A 25000-nucleotide genomic window follows, 5' to 3' on the forward strand; every position below is an offset into this window, starting at 1 on the left:
CTTTTGGTGGTGGACAGCTGTGATAGAAAGGTGGACACCTTTCTATCATAGCCAGCATTAACCGTGCTACAGTAGCTGTTCTGTGGTATCGGACCAGACGAAATAAGCTTCGCTCCTCACGCACTTCAGTGAACCTTGGGCACCCGTGAGATACTCGGACACTTCCATACTAGGAGTACCCCTCAAGACCTGCTGTTTTGGAGATGCTCTCACCCAATCGTCTAGCCATCACAATTTGGCCCAAGTCAAAGTCACTCAGATTCTTATGCTTGCCCATTTTTCCTGCTTACAACACATCAACTTTGAAAACTGAATGTTCACTTGCTGCCTAATATATCCCATCCCTTGACAGGCTCCACTGTATCGAGATAATCCATGTTATTCACGTCACCTGTCAGTGGTTTTAATATTATGGCTAATTTAATGCCAAGATGCATTGAAACTGTTTTAGGGACTTGTGGTGGCCTAACACTTTACTAAGACACTTTTTCTATTTGTGTTTTTTTTCCCTCAAATTTGTTACCCCTCATTGTATACAATGCATTTGAACAGTATTCCTCATTTTATTACATTACAACTAGGGATGCACCGAAATGAAAATTCTTGGCCGAAGCCGAAACCGAATATAACGAAAAACTTGGCCAAAAGCTGACGGCCGAATAGCGAACACGTTTTTTCCATTTATTTTGCCATTTTTTTCACCACTGCATAAATTAAATAGTCAAAATGTGCTTATTACTATTTTGTCTTGCTTTTCAAAGAAAACAAATCAATTACAAAAACTACAATTTCAAAATATTTATTTAACACTGAACATTTGCCTCTGATAATAATAAAAAATGACAAATATGTTTCGCATAACTATTTATTCTTCACTGTCCCAACAACTTGTCGGTGGTAATCACACACATACACACATTACAGCATTCTTATAATGGGGATTAAGGTAAGGCATACATGACCCATTTCCTTAATTTATTAAGGCCTCACTGGGCCAAGAATGTGAAAATTTCCATCAACACTTTTGCGTCCTTATGGACATTCTTGTCTTTTTCATTTTTTTAATCATCTTGTCTGTGTTAATGCAAACAGCATAAATTTCACAAAAGGTGTGTATTTCTATTGGAATTTTTATATTTCACCCTCATTTGTTTTCATAAATCTATTTTAAACTAGATACACAAAATAGTTACACTCAGGACCTTAAGGACAAAAATGTCCCCATTGAAACAACATTCAAACTGAAATATAAAATCCCTGTGATGTTTACGCATAAAATCATGCATTCTGTGTTTATAGGCTTTTATTTTGTTGACAAGGTTTCAAAACACTGAATTAAAAAAAAAATAAAAATCTGAAATATGTAGTACTTTCTCAAGTTTAGAATCTGGGGAAAATACATGCTTTTTCTTTTTTCTGATTCTGCTGTATTATAGAGCGCTGCAGACCAGCTGAATAAATGATGCAGCTATAATTGTGGTACGTGTGTGTATGGATTTCAGTGTTGTGGTTTGTATGTGTGTAAAAAATATGAATGCATCAAAATGAATGTTGTAATCATTGACATATCAAAGACTAATAATCAAAGGAAAAAAAATTCTTCTACTTAGCATTTAGTATATGGAAAACAATAACTATTTTTCTTTTTTTCATAAATAAAATCATTTGTGGAATTATGTATATAAACCAGCATTTAAAGGGTTACAATTCTGAAAATGAACGAATGCTTGGTAATTATGATCAGAACTGATGCTGGTAAAAAAAATAAAATACTGACGTCAGTGAAAATGGAAAAGAAAATATTAATATATAATATTTTTATGACAGTTTTTGGACTTGGACATTTTTGTCGTCTATAGACCTATATGTAACTTTTTTTAATTGACGCACAAGGGTTAAGTTAAAGTAAAAATTGGAATGAGGATGAAGTGATACCATGGACCATTGGAAAAATTTTATGACCTACATGTCAGTAATGTAGAATATATGGAGTACAAACTCTCCCTGGTAATATCTCATTGAGCGTGTCCTGGACTGGACTGAACTGAAATCTTATCTCATGAACCCCAGTGCCTCCCCTCCCCCTCCCCCTTCCTGAAGCCTGCAGTCATGCAGCATGAATTCCTCTCAGTCCCACAGAGTAACCAGGTGGCAGTACATTTGATATTACCAGCCATGTGCATGCATACTTAAGTTTACTTGCCCACACTGTAATATGTATCAGTACTGTACTGTGCTATGCTGAAGAGATGGCCTTTGTTTCAGTTGACTGAGCTGCAGGAAACATAAGAATAACATTTATATGTCATTAATCACATGTGCTGTTTACTCACACTTTCATTCCCTTTTTTTTTCTCAACAGGAAGAACCTTTCCAAAGAAGGGACAGACATGTGTAGTGCATTATATAGGTAAAGAGAATTTTCCTATTGCTTTTGGAATTTCCATGTTTCTGTGAATCCAGCAGTCCTAGCTCCTAGACACCCAGGTTACACAGACAGGAAACAGGATGTTGATAACACATTTCTGGCTCAGTTTCCTTAACACCCCCAACCCCAGTGTATCTAAATGCATTCGTTTGATAACTCTGTAATACACTGGAGTTAACTGCAGTTATTTTGTTATCACACTGTACCAAGCTTTTCCTCAGTCCCTATTGTTTTTTTGTTTTTTTTCCCAGTAATTAATTTGTACTGAAAGATTCATGAACCATGGGAAGGTTATAAAATAGCAGGCATGCTGTAATTTCTTTCAGCAGCTCAGAATGCTTTAAGAGCAGTTTTTATTGTGTGTATTGTTCCTGAAGTAATGAATATGGGATGATGATACAGCAAGTCCGGGGGGTATCCAAGTATATTTATGAGCAGCTGAGGGCTAAAGTGCTTGTGGAAAGTCACTTAGAATTGAGATACAAGCATACAGCTGAGAAGTTAATGAACTTGCATTAGGGTTCAACAGTGGCTCTCAGACAGCACTGAGATTTGAATTCACAACCTTACAGTCACTAGCACAGAAGCTTACTCACTGAGTAACCACTAGCATCCAATGATCAAATACATTCAGTTTGGACACAGTGATACATTCGGTTTGGACACAGCTGTGACTATTTTCTGCTTTTAGAATAATAATAATGAAGGCCTTAACAGTACGCAAAACACATTATGAATTATACAGTGGCACAAGAAAAGTCTTAAACAAATCAAAACTATTTTAAATTCCGGACAGTAGTCCTGCTAATTAGGGAGCGTCACCCAGGAAGCTTTTCTCAAAGTCCATCCCAGGGCACTATGCACACACAAACAAACACACAAACAAACACACACACACACACACACACACACACACACACACACACATACATACATACATACATATATATATATATACACACACACACACACACATATATATATATATATATATATATATATATATATATATATATATACACACACACACACACATATATATATATATATATATATATATATATATATATATATATATATATATATATATATATATATATATATATTTATTTATTTATTTATTAACACATAGGGGCATTTTAGATTACCTAATCCACCTACCTGTCAGTATTTGGGAGAAAACCAGAGAACCTGGAGGAACCCCAAGCAGACATGGGGAGAACTCTGGAGACAGTGTTTAGTGAAACATTTGAATTTTAAATAAAACCTACTTATTAAAAATACAATATGATTCAGAAATACATTCATACATTTTTGCCCTGTGCTCTGTTCATGTTTCTTGCTTTCTCATAAACCCCCACACAAAAACAAACACGCACACAAACGCACTCATATTATTATTATTATTATTATTATTATTATTATTATTATTATTTCCCCCTAACTTAGTTTTGTCCAGTTCCCACCCACCAGTTAGACCTCCCCAATCATAGATCATCGTAGTCTATCACGTGCTTCCTCCAAGCACATCTTTTTGAACTGGTGCTCATGCTGCGTGCTCATTGGGCGGTGTAACACACCGACTTTATCACAGTCAGAGGAAAGTGCTATCCGTCCCCTTCCGCATACATGAGCTCACAGACGCCCATGGCTATTGTGACTGAGATTGATAGCGGAGAGAGAGCGTGGCATCCCTCCCACCCAGAGTTTTCTCTCTGTTTGCGAATGCTTTTCTGTTGCACCGCTCGGGAGGCGTGCTCGTATTGTTTTTGGTAGAAGCTGTACAGTCACAGGAATTGGAAACAAATGATGGGCAAGGAAATCTGGCAACAAACATTGACTACTTGATGCTATTTGTGTGGTGGACTGGAAAAACCCTTCACATTGACATTTTCTACTCTCTGAAGGCTGGTTGTGAACAGAAATGCATTTCTCTTTTGCACATATCTCAGTCACAAGTAACGGTATACGTTTTTAAAATCTAGTTACTCCCACAAAAGAAAAAGAGAAACGTATTCACATTGTCTACGCCAATTCCACTGAAAGACATCAACACACGGACCGTCTAAGAGGTACTGCCAGTAAACAAACCCATCCATCCATTTCCCATACCGCTTATCCTACACAGGATCGCAGGAGAACCTGTCCCAGGGAACTCGAGGCAGGGGACACCCTGGACGGGGGGCCAGCCCATTGCAGGGCACAATCGCACACACATTCACACACTACAGACAACTTTACACAATCAGCCTACAATGCATGTCTTTCAACTGGGGGAGGAAACCGGAGTACCCCGTGGAAACAGGCAAACTCCACACATGTAATAAATAAATAAAATATAAAAATAATAAATATGACCATAAAAACGATCTCTATCTCTATACTCACATTTAATCAGTCTGCAGCCATTTCTACAGTTAAACAGGCTATACATTGTTTGGGGCAATTGATTTATATTTTTATAAAGTTTATGTTTTGTCTTTTTGTTTCTGAAAATATTTTCAGAATTCTGAAATAATCTGTGATTCGATTTACTACAAACCGATGCTTTGTAGTTGTACAGCATCAGTCTGGAATTGAGAAAGTGGTGCAAATCGTATCAAATTCTGAACTAACGTAGGCCATGGTATACACGTTCTAGTTTCAAAACCTGGTCTTCTTATTGCAGTGATGCCTGGAGTGTTAAACCTGATACAGAATGTATAGATGAAAAAGTGAGTGTAGATCACAGTCGAATTTAAAAAATCTTTGGTTCACTAAATGGCTCTCTGCTGTCATGGAGAGTTGAGTGCATTAATGCGATGCAGATGGAGAGCGTGAGTACAGAATTCTCAGGGAGTGTCCCGATTATGTCCGAGAGTGCACTCTGCTTGCAGATCTGGTGTGTCCGTGAGTCTGATGTGCAGTGAAACAGTGTTGGGGATTCTCAACCATCACTGATCAGAAATATTATTACAGATCATACACAATATATATGTAATATCATTAACAATATCAATTTTATCATATCATATAATCTTTGACTAGACTGATGCTCCAAAATTATCATTTGTATGGTGTGCCTCTTGGGTGATAACATCACAATTCATGAATATGATGTGTAGAAATATCAAAGCTGTGAATTTTACTTTGTAGCACTCTCCTTTTCTCCCCAGACACTCTTGAGCCAAGTAAAACAGGATGTTTTTTTATTATTATTATTATTTTTAATCTTTAGCCACTTCCTAAATTTGTCCTTGGCCTGGACAGCCTCAGTGCACGTCTACATTTCCTTTAACCTGGCCAAGCAGAACAAATCAATTAGCCTACTCTCTTTGTTTTATTTTAGGAGCTCAGGAAATCATCAGTGCTCTTGTGGCATTGTCAGCTCTATTAATAACGCTGCTATCACTAAGAATGGGCGGGCTCTATGCAGGCTTTTTTGAGTGACGTCCCTGTCTCTTGTTATGTTGTATTATACATCATAATTAATTACATCACTCTAGCCAGGTGGATAGACAAAGCTCATGTTTTGGATATACATTCATATTTATTTCTATATCACCATATAAATATCATCATATTGATATCACTACCTTTTATTATGGTTTACAAGATGAGCACCATATTGCATTTTTAACTGTTTAAGGATATACATGTTTTTTTTGTGGTCTTTTTGAAATGTCATTCTGTCTGTTATGTGTGTCATGATTTTCATGGAAATGGTTTCCGGTGAGCAGGGTTGTAGGATTTCCAAGTGCCTACCTGTAAATGATACATGATAACTTCTTATTTGCTCAAAATGATTAACCTTGGAAGACAGCGGCCCTATGCTGCTTTTCGATTGGCGCTGTCCTTGTGCTAATGTGCTAATATGGGCTGCTTAGCATCACCCTCATCCCTGAATGAGATTCTAGTATAGTGACAGATAATCACATTATGCTCACTGATTAGTATGTAATAAATTAATTATCAGCACATGGTAGATTGTATGATATTGATTTTTCCCTGCTTGCATTTTACCATTAAAAAACCCCCAAATTATTTAATCACACAGAAACTGTAAAAAAAAACAAAAAAAAAAACCAACAAACAAAAAAACCCCCGCCCATAACAGTACATTATTGATGTAATCTTTGTACAGATTGGTTGACTAACGTCCACATGGCCGACACTGTCTCTGTTCTTCTACTGCTCAGAGTGTTTGAATGCTTCTGAGCAATGAAGAACCCCCAAAAGTGCACATTTAATTCAAATTATCTTCACCAGTAACATTGCTTGTAAAGTGTTAGATTTAACAAATCATTCTTTTTAGCCAAAAAGAACGTGCCGTTCTTGGCCATTTTCAGCTGAAATATTTCGGTAGCATCCCCAATAAACATAGCTAACTGATGTTAACTATATACTTGTATAATGTTAGCTAAGTTGAACCTACAGTGATAAACTCTATCATTACATTAAAGAACTCAGTCTCCGTTTACCTTGTCAGAAAGTGAGTCCAGTCGAGAGCATGTGACAAGGGGGAAGGGGTCGGGGCATCCAGGGGGTGTCTGTCAATCTTGGAGAGTTTCAATTCAGTCCAGATTAATACGTCGGTTGGCTTATCTCCAGTGTTTTTTATTATTTTTTTTTAATTTTTATTATTTTATTTATTTATTTTTTTGGGGGGGGGGGTATTTTGGCATATTTATGAGTGCAAAATTGTACCAGCGTACTCACTGTTAAACTGTGGATGCTAGTATGAGCAAAATGCATGAAATGATCAGATCTGGTAATCTAATCTAATCTAATCTACTATAATTAGAGTAAACAATACTGGAAAGTGTGGCGGTGATATATCCTGTAGAGACACATTACATTGAATGGTTATATCACGCAAACTTTTAAACCAACAGCACCTTTAAACCTCCAACTTGAAATTTTCAGTGAAGTGTAGGCCAAGTTCATGTTTCCATTCATACTGAATACTGACAGGTAGGTTTTGTACTATCTATGGCAGGCACACACTAAGCACAACAGAAGGGTCTACTTAGAGTAGATAGAACATTTGAATGAAAGGGTAATATTCATATACTAAATATGTAACATACTGTTATACTGGCTGAACACTGGCTGTTATACTTGGACAAACATTTTTCCTTTATTTGTGCGAGTGAGTCATCATTCTCTGCATAGTCCTAGTTTAATTACAATCAATTCTTTGCATTTTATTTTTAAAAGTACCTTCAGCAGCCTTTGCTCTTGCTCTTGACCTGTGTGTGGACATATTTTGTTTGTGTTAGTGTTATGTTTGTTCCCCTCAATGCTTATGTAGTGTTTAATTGCTGAAAGGTGCTTCCATATCATTACAGAGCCCTTTACAGACAGCTTGTACGTGTACTGATCTGGTTACATGGTTTGGGGAGACCGCCTGCTGGCTCTGCTTAACAGATACTGTAAACCAGAGTAAAAATAGCGCCACACAGTGCACATGGACCGCTGGACACACTGACATCTCAACATGTTTCAGCATGAAGATAGAAGACATATTTGCAGTGAAAAAAGACCTCGTCTAGGAGCTTTTAAAGTGCACAGTCGGATTGGGGAAGGAGTATGAGTAGTTCTGGGTCACAAAGTAGTTTTCCATTGATTCTCCTGAGTGAGGAAGATATGAGTAACTAAACTTTTATGTGGTTCTCAAGCCACCTCTCGGGATCTTGCTGTTTCAGCTCAAGAGTACGATACTGTAATAGCGTAATTTCTGTTCATGAGAGATGAACAGATTGTAAACGCCCATTATAAACAGGCAGTAACTTATGTAGCTGTGCAGATATTTTGGCAAAGTGGTCTTCCTAGAGGCACTAGGTCTTTCTATGTATAGAGTGAAAGAGTAGACGCATTACTGTACAAGGTGCTCCACTAAGCGTTGGCAGAATAACGAAGTAAACCAGCGCAGCAAAGAATTTAGTTATATTATAGGAGCTCTTTACTGTGTTATCCAGCTTGGCTATTTTTCAGCAACATTTTCAACCACACTTTAGCGCTATGCAAAGTACCTGCATGCTTCAAAATGTCTGCCATTATCTCCCTCTCCAAGAAGGACAGAAGGATCTCTCTAGAAAAGCCATTAGTCCTAATATCCTGTGTCAAGAAATTCTTGGAGCAGCAGTCAATCATACATGATCCACCACTATATTTTACCATGGGTTTGGAGGCTTTTCCTTGTATGCAGTCTGCTTGCATGCCCCCACTTTTCCACTTGCAGTTTTAATAATGTTTGGTGAGTTTCAGGATGTGATCTTCAGGGTTTTTCAAAGTTTGCCCCGTCATCATACCTTGTGTCACATTTATTTAATAATATATTTTTTGCCTTTCCTCATAAATAGTGCCTCCTAGTTTCACCGTGTGTAATATATATATATAGACAAACACAGTGGTACAGTAAGTCTGCTTAAAGATTTGTAACATCTTAGTCACAGATTCACTGTTCCTGACAGAACATGCAGCTGGGATCGTGCCTGTCTCATCGAACACATGATCTATGAGCACTTATTTATCACAGCGATGTTTGATTTCACTTCTTTTGTACACATTTTACAACCAAGCATGCACCTCCAGTGACCCCTCTGTCATTCTGTCATACAATACAAACTCTTATAGAGCTCTAACAATAATGATGAGTCCCATCTAGTTGCACACTGCTCAGAAAAACCACTTATAGAACATATGGAAAACTATCTAGATGCAATTGTCGATCTATCCTATGTCTATAGGAATGATATGTACATATCCAATGTGGCTGTATATTGTGTACTGTATATCACAAGGTTCAATTGTATTTTTATTCCACAGCTACAAAAATTATAAAGGAATTAGAGAATTACAAAAAAAAGGAATTATGCAAAAAACAAACATCCAAGCTACTTGCCACCATGAATACCAATGTACTGTAGTTACTGATGATGCATACATGAGTTATCACAATATCATAATGGTGCCAGATTGGTGAATAACATCAAATAATAATGAAATAATAATAACATGAAATAATAACTGATCGCCGGTTCGATCCTGAGCTCGGGTTAGTGTTTGTGTAGAGGTTTCCTCCAGGTTCACTGGTTTCCTCCTACCTACCAAAAACAAACAGAATCAAACCAGGGATTCTGGAGACATGAAGCTACAAAGCTACTTGCTGTCCTACTGAGAAATGCCCTGTGTTAGTCATAATGAACAGGATATACTCAGGATATAAAGAACTCTGCTTACTTAAGGCTTATATCCGCACCATGCTTGTGTGCACAGTCGTTCTGTGTACAGGATTGTGTGAGTGCTTTTCATCCATTCTGTTCAGTTTCTTGTATAGATTCTGGTACAAGGTGGCCTACATAAAACCTCAGAATAATCCCCTGAATTAGGCCAGTGTTTCACATTCCACATTCCTTTTGCTAATTTGGATCATGAGAGATGGAAGGCCACTGGAGATTTAGATAAGCAGAGAATGTTTTGTTTCTTGGAGCCAGTCGGGTGTTATTGGATTGGGTGTTATAGTCAGTTTGCTACGTGCATTGAGTACTTGGGGGGTAAGAGCAACTGAGAAAAGCAATATTCTGTGGTGAAATTCTGTGGTGCTCCTTATTTTACCCCTAACAAATGAATGGATGAGGCCATATGAGCAAACCAACTTTTTTCTGAAGCACTTGAGGGAAGAAAAGACACTTAGAGAGTGTCACGTTTCAAGGTTGATGGGGAAGCAATCGCAGATTCTCAAACAGTTTAATAAACAAACAACAAAACAAATACACTAAGACAACTTGGCAAAATACAGTGGCAAAAACTAAACATGGAATCGTGGACAAAAGCACAGAAGACAATTTACGTGAGACCAAGGAATCAGTACTAACAGTGGCTATATATAAGAGTGCTCGTTAACAGAAACGTGATTCAGGTGGTCATGTGACATATTGTAGTACAGTACCGATGGGAACTGAAGTCCAGAGTTACCTCCTTGATATATGACAGAGAGCTTGCTAAGTGAAATCTCCAAAACAGTGTTGATTTAACAGCTCTTTTTACACCAGTCAGCCATAACATTAAACCTCCTGCCTAATATTATGTTGGTCCCCGATCATGCTGCCAAAACAGCCCTGATCCTTTGAGGCATGGGCTCCACAAGACCTTTGAAGGTATTCTGTGGTATCTGGCACCAAAATGTTGGCAGCAGATCCTTAAATTCCTGTAAACTGCGAAGTGGGGCCTCAATGGATTGGAGTTGTTTGTCCAGCACATCCCACAGATGCTCGATCGGATTGAGATCTGGAGAATTTGGAGGCCAATAGTGATGGTTTGTAGATACTTTGACCTAGTCATCTAGCCACCACAATTTGGCCCTTGTCAAAGTCGCTCAGATCGTTACGCTTGCCCGTTTGTCCTGCTTCCAACACATCAACTTCAAGAACTGACTGTTGATCTGCTGCCTAATGTATCCCACCCCTTGACAGGTGCCATTGTAGCAAGATGATCAATGGTATTCACTTCACCTGTCAGTGGTTATAATGCTATGGTTGATCGGTGTATGCTATGCATCTATGTCCTTTCCTCATCTAAACATTACAGAGAAACTTCTAGAAGAATAGCTATATAATAATAATAATAATATTAATAATAATATTAATAATAATAATAATAATAATAATAATAATAATAATAATAATGGGTGTTAAGCATATGATGATGAATTACCATAGTTTCACAAGTATTATTAAAGTAAATATATATCACACTAGGAAATATATTTTTTAATTTACATAATATATAGAATGCTATTCACAGTGTTTTTAGTGATCTATGATATATTTATTGCCAATTATTCTCTGGCATATCTGCAGGAATGCTGCAGAACGGAAAAAAATTTGACTCCTCACGAGACAGAAACAAGCCCTTTAAATTTAAAATCGGCCGACAGGAAGTCATCAAGGGTTGGGAGGAAGGTGTTGCACAGGTAATGTAAAAGATTTTATTTTTCACTCATTGCCCTGCTGATCTAGTAAACGAAGCGATCGTGTCAAACAAGACTGTGTTCAACAATGTGTACTAATCTCTGATCTCATTCTCAGATGAGCCTAGGCCAGCGGGCGAAAATCACCTGCACTCCAGATATGGCATACGGACCCACAGGGCACCCTGGGGTCATCCCTCCTAATGCCACACTCATATTCGATGTGGAGCTGCTAAAGCTGGAGTGAATCCTCCTCTTAAGGAGGAAGAAACTCTAACCCTCTGCCCCATCATGGAAATGCTTCCCGTGAATTTAGGGTCTCAAACTACACACTCGGAATATCCTCGTCTTCGTTGCCATCTCGTGCTGCATATTTCACCTAGCTCAGTTTAAACATGTGATACACTACAGACCTAGTTTGCTCATATGCAATGTCCTATTCGATTTCCTTTGAGCATTACGTAGAATTATTAAATCAGCATAACCATAGCATACATAGCATACAAACCACTGCCTTACTATATTTGAAGTGGAAGCATGGTGTAATAGAATTGACAGCTCTGCTTTTCTCTATATTAAGGGGCATTAACAACCACTGTCTGCATTGCCACTTTTGATATAACTATGTCCAGCTAAATGCATATGAAACAATAATCATGTTGCTATACTTAGTAATATTTGATATGTATCCCTTTGCTGCAAGTATCACAGGAGTTCACAAAACCTTGCATATGTCTGGAACAAACTGAACACTGGAGTGCTTTGGCTTCTTTGAATATTTTATCAATCAACTCTTAATAAATACAATAATATTTGGAACTCTTTGAAGCAAGTCTTTGTTTTGCTAACTGATATCTTAAGAGTGTAAGTTTTAAGACGTACACAAGGCCAACAGTGTTACATTTTGGGTAGTGAGCACAAATGTTTCACTATACAGAATATATCCAAAATCTTGAGTACTTGAAAACAGTACCGTACCTAGATGTACAGTAATTGTAATGGTGGAGTGGTGGGCTGTCTGTGTGGTCTCTGTCCATGTTCTATAAATGTGTTTCCACTGGCATAAAGTTGGTTTGACGTTGGACGTTTGATATTCGCGGATATGCGGAAATTAAGGGACCGTCTCTAAAGTTACATACGACATTGTTATAAACTATTCTAACTTCAATAGCATTTGTAGGGAATGACTTATAGTCATATAACCAACTGTAAAGTGTTCATCTAGGTGTCAGCTATAACGCACACCTTTTAGATTTCTGATATTTAACAAAATAAACTATTAAATCATATATAAATATTGCCATGTATTTTATTACTGCATGGGCTCATAGACAAAATATACCCTAATTTAAAGCTCAATAGCATTTGAAGGGAATGATGTACAGTCACACAACCAACTGTAAAGTGTTCATCTAGGTGTCAGCTATAATGCACACCTTTTATATTTTTGATATTTATTAAAGTAAACTATTAAATCAAATGTAAATATTGCCATGAATTTCACTACAGAATGGGCTCATACACAAATTATACCATAATTTAAAGCTCAATAGCATTTGAAGGGAATGATGTACAGTCACACAACCAACTGTAAAGTGTTCGACTAGGTGTCAGGTATGACACAACTTTTACATTTTTGATATTTAACCCTACAATGCATGAACCCAAAAAATCTTCACGAATGCATAAAGGGGGTCAAAATGACCCGCACTGGATTGAATGGTTTTCTTATTAATGAAATAATTAAAAGAACTGATGATACACGAATGTTTTAATATTTCAAACATTATTATTTGTATTTGTAATCCTCATCCCTCCTTTCTTCTGTACCATTCTGCTTATTGTGCCCTGAACATGTGTCATCACTATTAGCATTATCACCTTCATCTTCATTTCAACAATTGTCAGGAGTTCCAGAGGTTAAAATGATTTTTAATACTGTTATCTTTATGTACATACATAAATACATACACATACATACATATACATATATATATATATATATATATATATATATATATATATATATATATATATATATATATATACACACACACACACACACACACACATACATATATATACATATACATATATATATACATACATACATATACATATATATATATATATATATATACACACACACATATACATACATACATACACACACACACACACACACACACACACACACACACACACACACACACACACACACACACTGCCACTACCAAAACACCAAGCATTATTCCTGTGGAAATATTCTAAGTTTTGAGGCCCAGTTTAGAAAATGCACTTAGGTATTGAGCCAAACTTTTTACTTTTTAAATTCAAAGATAGGGAAAATGTTGAGAAAGATGAGGAAATTGATGAGGTAAGTGAAGGGCACAATAAACTCAATGAAACAAAGGACTGAAGAGATGAAGACTATCCCTGTGACAGCGAAGATGACGGGAACAGCAATAGTGATAAAGACGAAGATGATAATGCTAATAATGATGACGCATGTTCAGGGCACAATAAGCAGAATGGTACAAAAGGAAGGAGGGACTAGGATTATTCTTGTGACGGGGAAGTTGAGGCTGGAGACAGGAACACTGCGGATGAAAATGAGGATGAAGATGAAAGTTCAGGGCACAATAAGCAGAATGATACAGAGGAAAGGAAAGACCAGGGTTATTCTTGTGACAGGGAAGTTGAGGGCTCAAAAGGTTGACTGGAAGTGCTGCCTATGTAAATAATTTTGAATTCCTTTGGCTCCCATCCACAAGCTAAACATGTGCATAACTAAATTAAAAGAAAACAAATAAAAATGTTTGAAATATTAAAACATCCGTGTATCATCAGTTCTGTTAATTATTTTGTTAATATGACATCTATTTTTTGAAGAAAACCACTCAATCCAGTACGGGTCATTTTGACCCCCTTTATGCATTCGTGAAGGTTTTTTGGGTTCATGCATTGTTGGGTTAAATATCAAAATCTAAAAGTTGTGTGTCATACCTGACACCTAGATGAACACTTTACAGTTGGTTGTGTGACTGTACATCATTCCCTTCAAATGCTATTGAGCTTTAAATTATGGTATATTTTGTCTATGAGCCCATGCAGTAATAAAATACATGGCAACTTTTATATATGATTTGATAGTTTATTTTGTTAAATATCAAAAATCTAAGAGGTGTGCATTCTATTCCTCCTACCTCTAAAAAACATGCCAGGACAGTAAACATTAGCGCTCCAAACCATCAAAATGAATCATAAATCACAGCAAAATGACCAAGCAATATACTTTAAAAGGCAGTGTTCACAATAAAATTATGGTTAGGTGTGCGTGTGTGTGTGTGTGTAAGGGTGTACAGTGATGAAGATCACAGTCAACCACTATCAAGTTTGCGTATTAATGTTTATTTTAGTTCTTACAGTTAAAAGCCTAATTGACTGGTCACTTGGACTAATATATACCACACACCATTCTGTGTAAACTCTAGACACTATCACAGGAAAATCACAGGAAATCAGCAGTTTCTGAAATACTCAAACCAGCCCTTCTGGCGCCAACATCCACGCCCTGATTAAAGTCACAGAGATCACCCCCCCCGCTATTCTCATGTTTGATGCGAGCATTATTACCTGAAGCTTTTGAACTGTATCTGCATGATTTTATGCATTGTGCTGCTGCCACATGACGATTAGAAACAGGTGTACAGGTGTTCCTAATAAAGTGGACATAAGTGTGTATACAGCCCCCTAGTGGCGCTTTGTGACACTACGGAACTAATAATACCGGAACGTTTATTTTTCAGCATCAAAATCTCGGGAGTCATTTTATGTGAAATGCACCGCCCCCTAATAAACTATTTAAAAAGTACTGGTATAAGTGAGAGAATTTAGTAATCTATAGAACGAATAACTAGTATATAGCTATTTATCTCTTTATTTTCTTTTATTTATGCAGTATTGTTTTGGTATTATTAATATTAGTGTTTTTTTCCTATTTAACTTTAGTATTATTATTATTACTATTATTTTTATTTATTTATTTATTTTACTATTATTATTTTTTCCTGCCAATCTAATGCCCAAACTCCAGCCCAATAGGTGGCGGTAATGCACCTTTAGTGATTTGCTAACCGCCATTAAAAACAAAACGAAGAAGAAGAAGAAGCGTCATTTTATGTTACACTTCCGGGTAAGTATCACTGGTAAAAGTTTCTGATTGGACTTTAAGTGATATCCCGTTAGGGCGTTGTTGTGGGACGTTTCTGATTGGTTTGGTACGAGTTGTTGTTAAATGTGATTGGCTGGGCAGCTTGGTTACTGTCTGTCTGTTTGGAAGCTAACAGACGCGCACAAGGTCAGATCACATCATTATTATATCTGCTTTATTAACACCTTCAGCAGTCTGAATTCTGTTAAACACTCAGCGGTATATAATGGATAAAACATTCTCATGAATACTTCCGTGTTGATGCCTGAGCAGTTTAGCGCCTACCTGGGTCCCCTGACTCAACTGTTCGTGTGTATGTATTTATGACCGCCTTATCAGGTAAACCTGTCGTGTACACAGATCAGCCACAACATTAAAACCACCTGAGTAATATTGTGTAGGTTCGCCTTGTGCTGCCAAAACAACACTGATCCATCAAGTCATGGACTCCACAAGACAGGTGTGCTGTGGGATCTGGTACCAAGACGTTAGCAGCAGGTACTTTAAATCCTGTAAGTTGCGATGTGGAGCCTCCATGGATTAGATTTATTAGTCCAGTACATCCTACAGATGCTTAGATCAGATTGAGATCTGGGGAATTTGGTAGCCGTCTTGAAATCAACATCTTGAACTCTTTGTCATGTTCCTCAAACCGTTCAGGAATAATTTGTCCATTGTGACAGGCCACTGCCGTTATGGAATACTGTTGTCATGGAGTGTACAGTACAATGTTTATGTAGGTGGTACGTGTTAAAGTAACGTTCACATGAATGCCAGCAGAACGTTGCCCAGAGCATCACACTTCCTCCGCCGGCTTGCCTTCTTCACCTAGTGCATTCTAGTGCTATCTGTTCCTCAGGTAAGTGATGCAGACGCACCTGGTCATCCACATGATGTAAAAGAAAACGTGATTCATCAGACCAGGTCACCTTCTTCCATTGATCCCTGGTTCAGCTCTGATGCTCACGTGCTCATTGTAGGTGCTTTCCATAGTGGATAGGGGTCAGCATGGGCTCTGACCGGTCTGAAGCTCCGCAGCCCAAGCTGTGATGGACTGTGTGTTCTGACAACTTTCTATCACATCCAGCATGAACTTTTACAGCAGTTTGTGCTACACTAGCTCTTCTGTGGGATCGGACCTTCACTCTCCACGTGCGTCAGTGAACCATGACCCTGTCACCAGTTCACCGGTTGTCCTTCCTTGGACCTCTTTTGGTAGGTACTAACCACTGCATACCGGGAACACCCCGCAAGATCTGCTGTTTTTCGATGCTCTGACCCAGTCGTCTAGCCATCACAATTTAGCCCTTGTCAAAGTCACTCAGATCCTTACGCTTGCCCATTTTTCTTGCTTTCAACACATCAACTTTGAGAGCTGACTGTTCACTTCCTGTCTAATATATCCCACTCCTTGACAGGTGCCGCCCTAACGAGATAATCAATGTTATTCACGTCACCTGTCAGTGGTTTTAATGTTATGGTTGATTGGTGTAGTTACACTCTGTAACTTAGCCAACTATTATTTATGACCTTTTCACTCACAGAATGCATTTTTAGTAAAATTGTCATTAGTTTTAAGTTGACATTATCTATACGCCAGTGCATTACTGAGTAAATCTGGGCTGTGATTTCCAATACTGTACCAAAAAAAACAACAACCCAGAACCCCTTGATCTATTTCATGGACTCCTGTAGGTCTCTGGAGCCCATTTTGAGACCCATGGTACGCCCCATGCTATAGTACTACAGCTGACCATATGACATTGCTGTGGGTTTTGTATTGATATGAGGGTGACAGGTCATGCTGGAGTTCATGCTACAGCCAACAGGAGTCCTGTGGCCTAGTCATGTCTCTTTTCAGTGAGACAGCCTGTTTGACTGAGCGACTGAGCGTGCCTGGGGTGGCACTGGCTCCCAGTGAAATTTGATTTCCACTGACGCTGATAGATTTACTAGATCGTCAAGTCATAGAACCATTGCTGTGTGTTTTGTTGTTTATATGACTGTTACATGGATTCGGTTCTGGAAAAACTAAAATTCTTTCCCTTTTGTGAACTCGCATTTGCCTGCAGTTTGAACTTTGTATGCTGTATTTTGCTGCGCACATCTGGCTGGACACTCTATTAATGAATCAGACAGATGTGCTACAGTCAGTAATTGCATGCATGCGACGTGCACCTGTGCTGCAGGTGGCAAAGATTTATTTATAAGTATAAGGACAGCTTGCAGTGATGAGCACTATGGGTCTTGTAGTTTGCTGATCCCGAAAAAGAAATGTAGATCCACTACAAAACATTTCAACCCTGTCCATGCTCAGTGCTCAGCGTTTCACAAGACATGATACGATATCGGCATCTTAGCTAGCTCACTTCACCTGATGGTGAGTTTATTAGGATAAACCTCTTTATGGTTTATCATGTCCAACTTTCATTCTCAGCACAAAGAAGGAAGTCTCGGTGCTAAACTGTCGGTCTTAATATTGACATTTAATGCACATTTTAACACTTTGGCTTTCATCCTCAGGTATGTCATGAGTGACTAATCCGGCGTACACGGGTACAGCATGTTGACCGCAGGAAAAGCCTGCGCCTCTCTGGCGGCTAAGCGGTTGCTGGCTGTGTCTGGTTCTGCGCCCGCAGTGCTGGACCTGCCGTGCCGCTCCAGACTCTTTCACACATCCAGATCACGCCAAGGTGATGTGGAGCTTCATGAGGCTTGGGCCACTCTGGCTAAGAAACAGCTTAAAGGGAAAAACCCCAAAGATTTGATCTGGCACACTCCAGAGGGCATCTCCATCAAACCTGTGTACACTCAAGCTGACACGGCGGCGGTTAGCGATGAGCTGCCTGGGGTATTCCCCTACTCCAGAGGGCCCTACCCTACCATGTACACATACAGACCCTGGACCATTAGACAGTACGCTGGCTTCAGCACGGTGGAGGAGAGCAACAAGTTTTACAGGGACAATATCAAAGGTAAATTTTCCTTCCCCAGCAAACCTCTGTGCACTTCCATGTGGTCAGATTTGCTCAACTAGTTAAACGCTCGTCTCACAAACCAGATTTCCAGCTCTCACTCAAGAGTCTGGGACTTTTTCGTCCGTAAATATAGCCACAAATCGCCTCCTTGAAATGGGAAGAAGTCATTTCTCTGACTTAGCAAGCAAACAGCCGCAGACTTTTCTTGTAGCAAACACTCCTTTACCCACGAATGGTTCAGTCAAACCTCTGGAATCATTTTTAAAGATGTGATGAACTGAAAAGTCCACTGTGTAATCAATAGTTGTCTGAAAGCAGTGCACAGAAGTGTGCACGGCCAAACAGACCACATGGGGGAGCTTGTGTCCAGCTAAATATACACTAAGTAGCTAAAAGGAAGCTTCTTAATAGTGCACATACAACATTTATCAAATATAACTACAGCAATCAACATTTAAAGTCTAGTTTTTATCCTCACAGGGAACCGTTAGAGTTAGTCCATGTGTCTTCACATTCAATTCAATTCAATTTTATTTGTAGAACACTTTTAGCAATGGACGTTGTCACAAAGCAGCTTTACAGAAATATGTAAACTCCGGATATACAATTTAAAAATTTACAAATGTATCCCTAACGAGCAAGCTAGGTGACGGTGGCAAGGAAAATCGTCTCCCTGAGACGATATGAGGAAGAAACCTTGAGAGGAACCAGACATCCTATTCATCTGAGTGAGACCGGATTGTGCGATTATAAACGATTTCCCTTCTATAACTGTGGGCTATGTAGTCAAAAAGGAAATTCATTCTAGTTTTAACTTGGAGTCTATTATGTTGGTCTGTAACTGTTCACTGACGGAGACTTGAGTGCACAGCTGTTCGTCACAGCTGCAGTCCTAAAGCTATCACAGAGTCTTACAAAAGGGTTGTATATGACCTTCTGATGAGTTTACATGACTATTAAGCTAGTCTTTAATCTGGCGATTGAATCTTTTTAAAAAAAATATTTGACGCTGCCAAAATTACATGGTCATAGGAGCAGAAATGATTTGTAATTATGTATAATTATGTTGATAATTAAGTGATAAGTACTCGGGTTTAAATGACATTTATCATTGACATGGCATCGAGAGGTATTCTGTTTAAGGTGAAGATACATACAGACTTACATTACAAGATACATTTAAGCCTTTGTTTTGGTGCTTTTGTGAATTATTAGGCTGTGTTAATTTAAAAAAAAACAACAACAACCGTGGTATCACTCATTGAACCGTCATGATTTAAACCGTGATTAATTATAAGATTTACTGGTCTGTCTACACTCAGCATTTTTGTTTGCATCTTTCTGGCAGCGGGCCAGCAAGGCCTGTCAGTGGCCTTCGACCTCCCCACACACAGAGGCTACGATTCGGACAATCCCAGAGTGCACGGCGACGTGGGCATGGCCGGAGTGGCCATCGACACGGTGGAGGACATGAAGATGCTGTTTGACGGAATTCCTCTAGAGAAGATGTCCGTGTCCATGACCATGAACGGCGCGGTGATTCCCATCCTGGCCATGTTCATTGTGACGGGGGAGGAACAGGGCGTAGACAAGGCCAAACTCACCGGCACCATCCAGAACGACATCCTCAAAGAGTTCATGGTCCGGAATACGTACATTTTTCCTCCAGAGCCCTCCATGCATGCCATCGCTGACATATTTGCCTACACTTCAAAGGTATGGCGAGAAACCTTTTAGTACATTCGTGAAGATTACGATCACTAGTGTAATTATTAGAGAGAAACTCTTTTTTGCGTCCAGAAAAGGCTGCAGTTCATTCAGTAAAATATTATCGATCATTACTGATCAGATTTTTAATCAGTAATTTAAAGAGTTAATAGAAAGAACTAAAATATGGTTCATTTTCTTCAAAACAATTTGTGTATTAGGGCATGTTCATTCCAAAAGCTCGATGTGACTCAGCAATGAGAATGAAGCTCAAAAATGAATATTTTTAAATAATAAAAAAAATTAGAAAAGTGTATATAATGAAACAAATTAATGTAAATATAAACATTTATTTATACAAATATTCTATATGTCTATATAAATCAAATTTATGTATAAAAATATAAAGGATAATTTAGAAACATAATTACTATTTATTGTTATAAATAAAAGCACAAACCACTTATTGTTATAAATAAGTGGTTAGTACGTTCGTCTCACACCTCCTGGGTTGGGGATTCGATTCCCACCGTGGCCCTGTGTGTGCGGAGTTTGCATGTTCTTCCCGTGCTGTGGGGGTTTCCTCCGGGTACTCCGGTTTCCTCCCCAGTCCAAAAACATGCATGGTAGGCTGATTGGCGTGTCCGTAGTGTATGAATGTGTATGTGAGTGTGTATGTGAGTGTGCCCTGCTTGACACCCTGTCCAGGGTGTACCCCGCCTTGTGCCCGATGCTTGCTGGGACAGGCTCCAGGTTCCCCGTGACCCTGAAAAGGATATGCGGTATAGAAGATGGATGGAGGATGGATGTTATAAATAAATAACAATAATATATTCATATTACCCAATTAGATAATACTGACTTTTCTGACTCTTCCTGATTTTTTTCCCAGATGACTGTGTGTCTTTGTTCCACAGAACATGCCCAAGTTTAACTCCATCTCAATCAGTGGCTACCATTTACAAGAGGCCGGGGCTGACGCCGTCCTGGAACTGGCCTACACCATTGCTAATGGACTGGAGTACTGCAGAACCGGCCTAAAGGCAGGCCTCACCATTGATGAATTTGCACCCAGGTCAGCTCTCACTTTTGGCTCAGTGTATATAGAGTATTGCATTAGAAATTCAGTTCAATTAGACTTGAAGTGTGCCTTTACAGACATTAAAAATAGCTTTGTTGGATATTTAAGCAAACTTATCTTGGATATTCAGCGTGTGTGTATTATATTTTTGTTATATTCATTTATATGAACACACTACAACAACTGAGGAGCCCCAATTTAGATTTAGTGATTTTATAATATTTTACATTGTGTGTATTATACTGTGGGGTTTGTTACCCCCTGAGCAGCACTGCAACTTCAGATAAACTCTGTTGAAATGGCAATAACATATCCTTTCAGACTTGGAAGCAGCTTTAAATAGACATTTACACTATTAACAGTTCTGTAGGGCAGTGGTTTTTAAAGTGGGGGCTGCGGCCCCCTTGGGGGCCACCAGGGGGCGCCCGGGGAGCCTCAACAATTTGGTGTGAAATATAAATAAATACATGATTTTTTCTTTCTCACTCTCAGACAACCACACACGCAATCAATTCCTAATGTAATGTAAAGATGTAATTACTAATAAAAAAAAAGGAGGATATATTCAGAAGTCTGTATTTTAATGTGTTTTAAAGACATCTTGCAAAAAGGGGGGCCTCGGTCAAATGTTAATGCCATCTGGGGGGCCTTGCCCTGGGAAAGTTTGGGAAACCGTGCTGTAGGGCATCACAGACACCACTGGATGGCATATGTGTGTATATATAATATATAATATTCCATGTAACTCAGTTACATTTGTTCAGTTTTGATTCCATTCATGATCAAACGGGTTTAAAACATGCTTAGACCCCAGTTTATCTAATTATTTTTAGCAAGTGTTTTGACCCCATTAGTTATGTCTCCTAGGTTGTCTTTCTTCTGGGGTATTGGTATGAACTTTTATATGGAGATAGCCAAGATGAGAGCTGCACGGCGTCTCTGGGCTACACTGCTTAAAGAAAAGTTCCAGCCCCAGAACTCCAAATCTCTACTTTTAAGGACTCACTGTCAGACATCAGGATGGTCTTTGACTGAGCAGGTCTGTAACCAGAGGGGCTGGTAAATCCCTTTGAAAATTTCAGTTCCATAAATCATTAGAAGTAAAAGTATTTGAAAGCATTAGAATATTTATGGCGCTGTAAATTTATTCTGCCACAGCGTAGGTGACATCATACTTTTATCATAAACGTTCAGATTTCAGATTAGCTTTATGCATCTAATCACAGTAAGGTTCTCCTGTTGCTGTTGCTCAACTAGATTTGACAGTTCTCATGTTACCTGAAATCCAGAGCATAATCTACCTTCAACTTGTCTTCATGCAGGAAGTCCCTTTCAAGAAATCTCAAATGACCTCCTGTTCACTATATATGCTCACTACATAGGGTGTAACATAAATAGTATTCTGCATGAACTCGATACAGTATGACTCCAGCTTAGGTCAAAATTTACCGCACTGACCATCACACTGACTCTTCTAAGGTAACAGGAGTAACACCTTAGATAGAGCCTTATCGTTTTTGTCTTTATAGCCCAGTTTCTAATTGAGTAAAGCAGCACGAATGCCCAGAGGTCAGACACACTCTGCTGTGCTCAAGTCTTCACGTCTGTGTTAAAGGCTAGTTCCTCTGTTTGATGTGATTTTCCACAGGACCCCTACAACAACGTGATCCGTACAGTGATCGAGGCCATGGCTGCAGTGTTTGGAGGTACACAGTCTCTGCACACCAACTCTTTTGATGAGGCACTGGGTTTGCCCACGGTGAAGAGCGCCCGTATCGCCCGCAACACCCAGATCATCATCCAGGAGGAGTCTGGAATCCCGAAAGTGGCCGACCCCTGGGGAGGCTCTTACATGATGGAGACGCTTACAGATGATGTGTACAATGCAGCCCTCAAGGTCAGAAAGAAAGGAAGTGTCTTAGAAGCCCTTTTAACCCTGTTACAAAGCATAATTATGTGCTTTAAAACTCCAAAATGATTGGCATCCTTCATGTAAATGGATGACGTATGTCATGGGGAATATCTTGAGCATCGGGATGTTTTTTTTTTTTTTTTTTCAAAACATATATTGACATTTTAGTAGGGTTTTATTTCAAAATTATCGACTCCCCCATTATTAATAACTGGTGCAGGTTCCCCTAGGGAGGATAACAGTGAGAGTCTTTTCCTGTAATGTCTTAAGAAATTGGAGCGCACATCAAGCTGCATTTCAGCCTCCATTATATTTGGTTTGCGCATGTGGACACAGGTTTTCAACAGGGTACAATCCTGGAAGCCAAGATGGCCTGTAGGAGCATTCATTTTGGCACCGTACAACCAATTTTGTCATTACTCACCCTCTTGTCGTTCCAAACCCATAAGGCTCTGCTCCAAACCGAACTCCCAAACCGGGTTCCAGTGTAGCACAGAGGGAGAGGGTCGCTGTACACAAACTGAGTCACATTGAAACAAAGATGTGTGTAGATTCTGACATAGAGGAGGACTTGATTTATTTATTTATTTTTTGTCCACTCTCACATGCACGCGTCGTGGCTCTCTCATGAACATGGGCGTTGGAGATCTATGCGGAAGTGAAGATATTTTGTGAATAAAGACTTAATGTGAGTTTTTTTTTGCACACACAAAACATTCGTATCGCTTCATAAAATTGGGATTAAACCATTGGAGTCGCGTGGATTACTGTTACAGTGCCTTTACGAGCTTTTTGGAGCTTGAACATTTTTTGCCTACTTGGACTTTAAATGAAGAGACAGAAATCTCTCAAGTTTCATTAAAAATGTCTTCATTTGCGCTCCGAAGACGAACGAAAGTCTTAACGGGTTTTGAACGACATGAGGGTGAGTAATCGATGAAAGAAGCTTGCGTAAGGTTTCTTTTTATTAGAGAAAAGGTAACGGTTATCTCCAATTGGTTGAGTGGAAACTTCCAAACATTGTGTCTAATGGTTAACTTCTACAATCATTTTTGCCCATGAACTTGAAGGGTGTCAATCATACTGGAGTTTTGTTTTGGATTACTGAAGACAGAGCAGGTGGAAGCTTTAATGTTCTTCCCTTCTTCCCTGCTTAATGGCATTACTTACTCCATGAAATACAATGAGGCCCACTCAGTAAATAACTATTGCTGTTTAAAGAAAATGGATGGCAGTTTTACACAGTAAAACAGTACGGTACGGCCTGTACAACCTTGTAACGCTTTTTGTGAGGACTTGATCTTTTTCCTCTGTGCTCAGTTCATCAATGAGATTGAGGAGATGGGAGGAATGGCTCGAGCAGTGGCTGAGGGAATCCCGAAGCTGCGAATTGAGGAGTGTGCTGCACGCAGACAAGCTCGTATCGATTCAGGTAAAAACGCACACTAGTTAAAAGCTCTGAATGAAAGAGCAGAAACCGAATGGCTTTTCTCTTAAGTAGCGGGATGGAGGATAAATTTTCAGCTCCAGCCTACAGGGAGGTTTAGATGCTGCATATTACAAAGCACCGGATTTAAGTTTCTTGCTGCTGTTGATTCAGGTTTTAAAGCTTATTTTGATGTAATGTGCATGGGCTGTGTTTCTATAACCTCTGTTTATTGCCAGATCGGTATTTGCTAGATGTTATCCTTAAGTAAATGTAAGCATGCATTTTACAAAGCTTCTGTA

General features: G+C 38.9%; 2 protein-coding genes across 5 annotated transcripts in view; both read left to right on the forward strand.

Moving 5' to 3' along the window:
• The window catches only part of fkbp1b (FKBP prolyl isomerase 1B), a 14464-nt gene extending 2264 nt beyond the window's left edge, over positions 1 to 12200 (forward strand). Inside the window, exons 2-5 of one of the 2 annotated variants that reach the window (XM_053675859.1) lie at positions 1437 to 1479; positions 2363 to 2410; positions 11272 to 11384; positions 11500 to 12200. In XM_053675859.1, coding sequence (XP_053531834.1) covers positions 11274 to 11384; positions 11500 to 11628 — 240 coding nt within the window. In that variant the 5' untranslated portion in view covers positions 1437 to 1479; positions 2363 to 2410; positions 11272 to 11273 and the 3' untranslated portion in view covers positions 11629 to 12200. The remainder of the gene's footprint in view (positions 1 to 1436; positions 1480 to 2362; positions 2411 to 11271; positions 11385 to 11499) is intronic. The other variant, XM_017456619.3, reaches the window with a different exon arrangement.
• Positions 12201 to 15598: 3398 nt separating this feature from the next.
• mmut (methylmalonyl CoA mutase) overlaps positions 15599 to 25000 on the forward strand; it is a 21263-nt gene continuing 11861 nt past the window's right edge. Inside the window, exons 1-7 of one of the 3 annotated variants that reach the window (XM_017456312.3) lie at positions 15599 to 15741; positions 18118 to 18569; positions 19921 to 20288; positions 21197 to 21354; positions 22228 to 22399; positions 23009 to 23257; positions 24593 to 24704. In XM_017456312.3, the coding sequence (XP_017311801.1) occupies positions 18158 to 18569; positions 19921 to 20288; positions 21197 to 21354; positions 22228 to 22399; positions 23009 to 23257; positions 24593 to 24704 (1471 nt within the window). In that variant the 5' untranslated portion in view covers positions 15599 to 15741; positions 18118 to 18157. The other 2 variants (XM_017456315.3, XM_017456314.3) reach the window with 2 other exon arrangements.

Source organism: Ictalurus punctatus, chromosome 25 (assembly GCF_001660625.3).
Source record: "Ictalurus punctatus breed USDA103 chromosome 25, Coco_2.0, whole genome shotgun sequence".
In the NCBI taxonomy this organism is placed as follows: domain Eukaryota; kingdom Metazoa; phylum Chordata; class Actinopteri; order Siluriformes; family Ictaluridae; genus Ictalurus; species Ictalurus punctatus.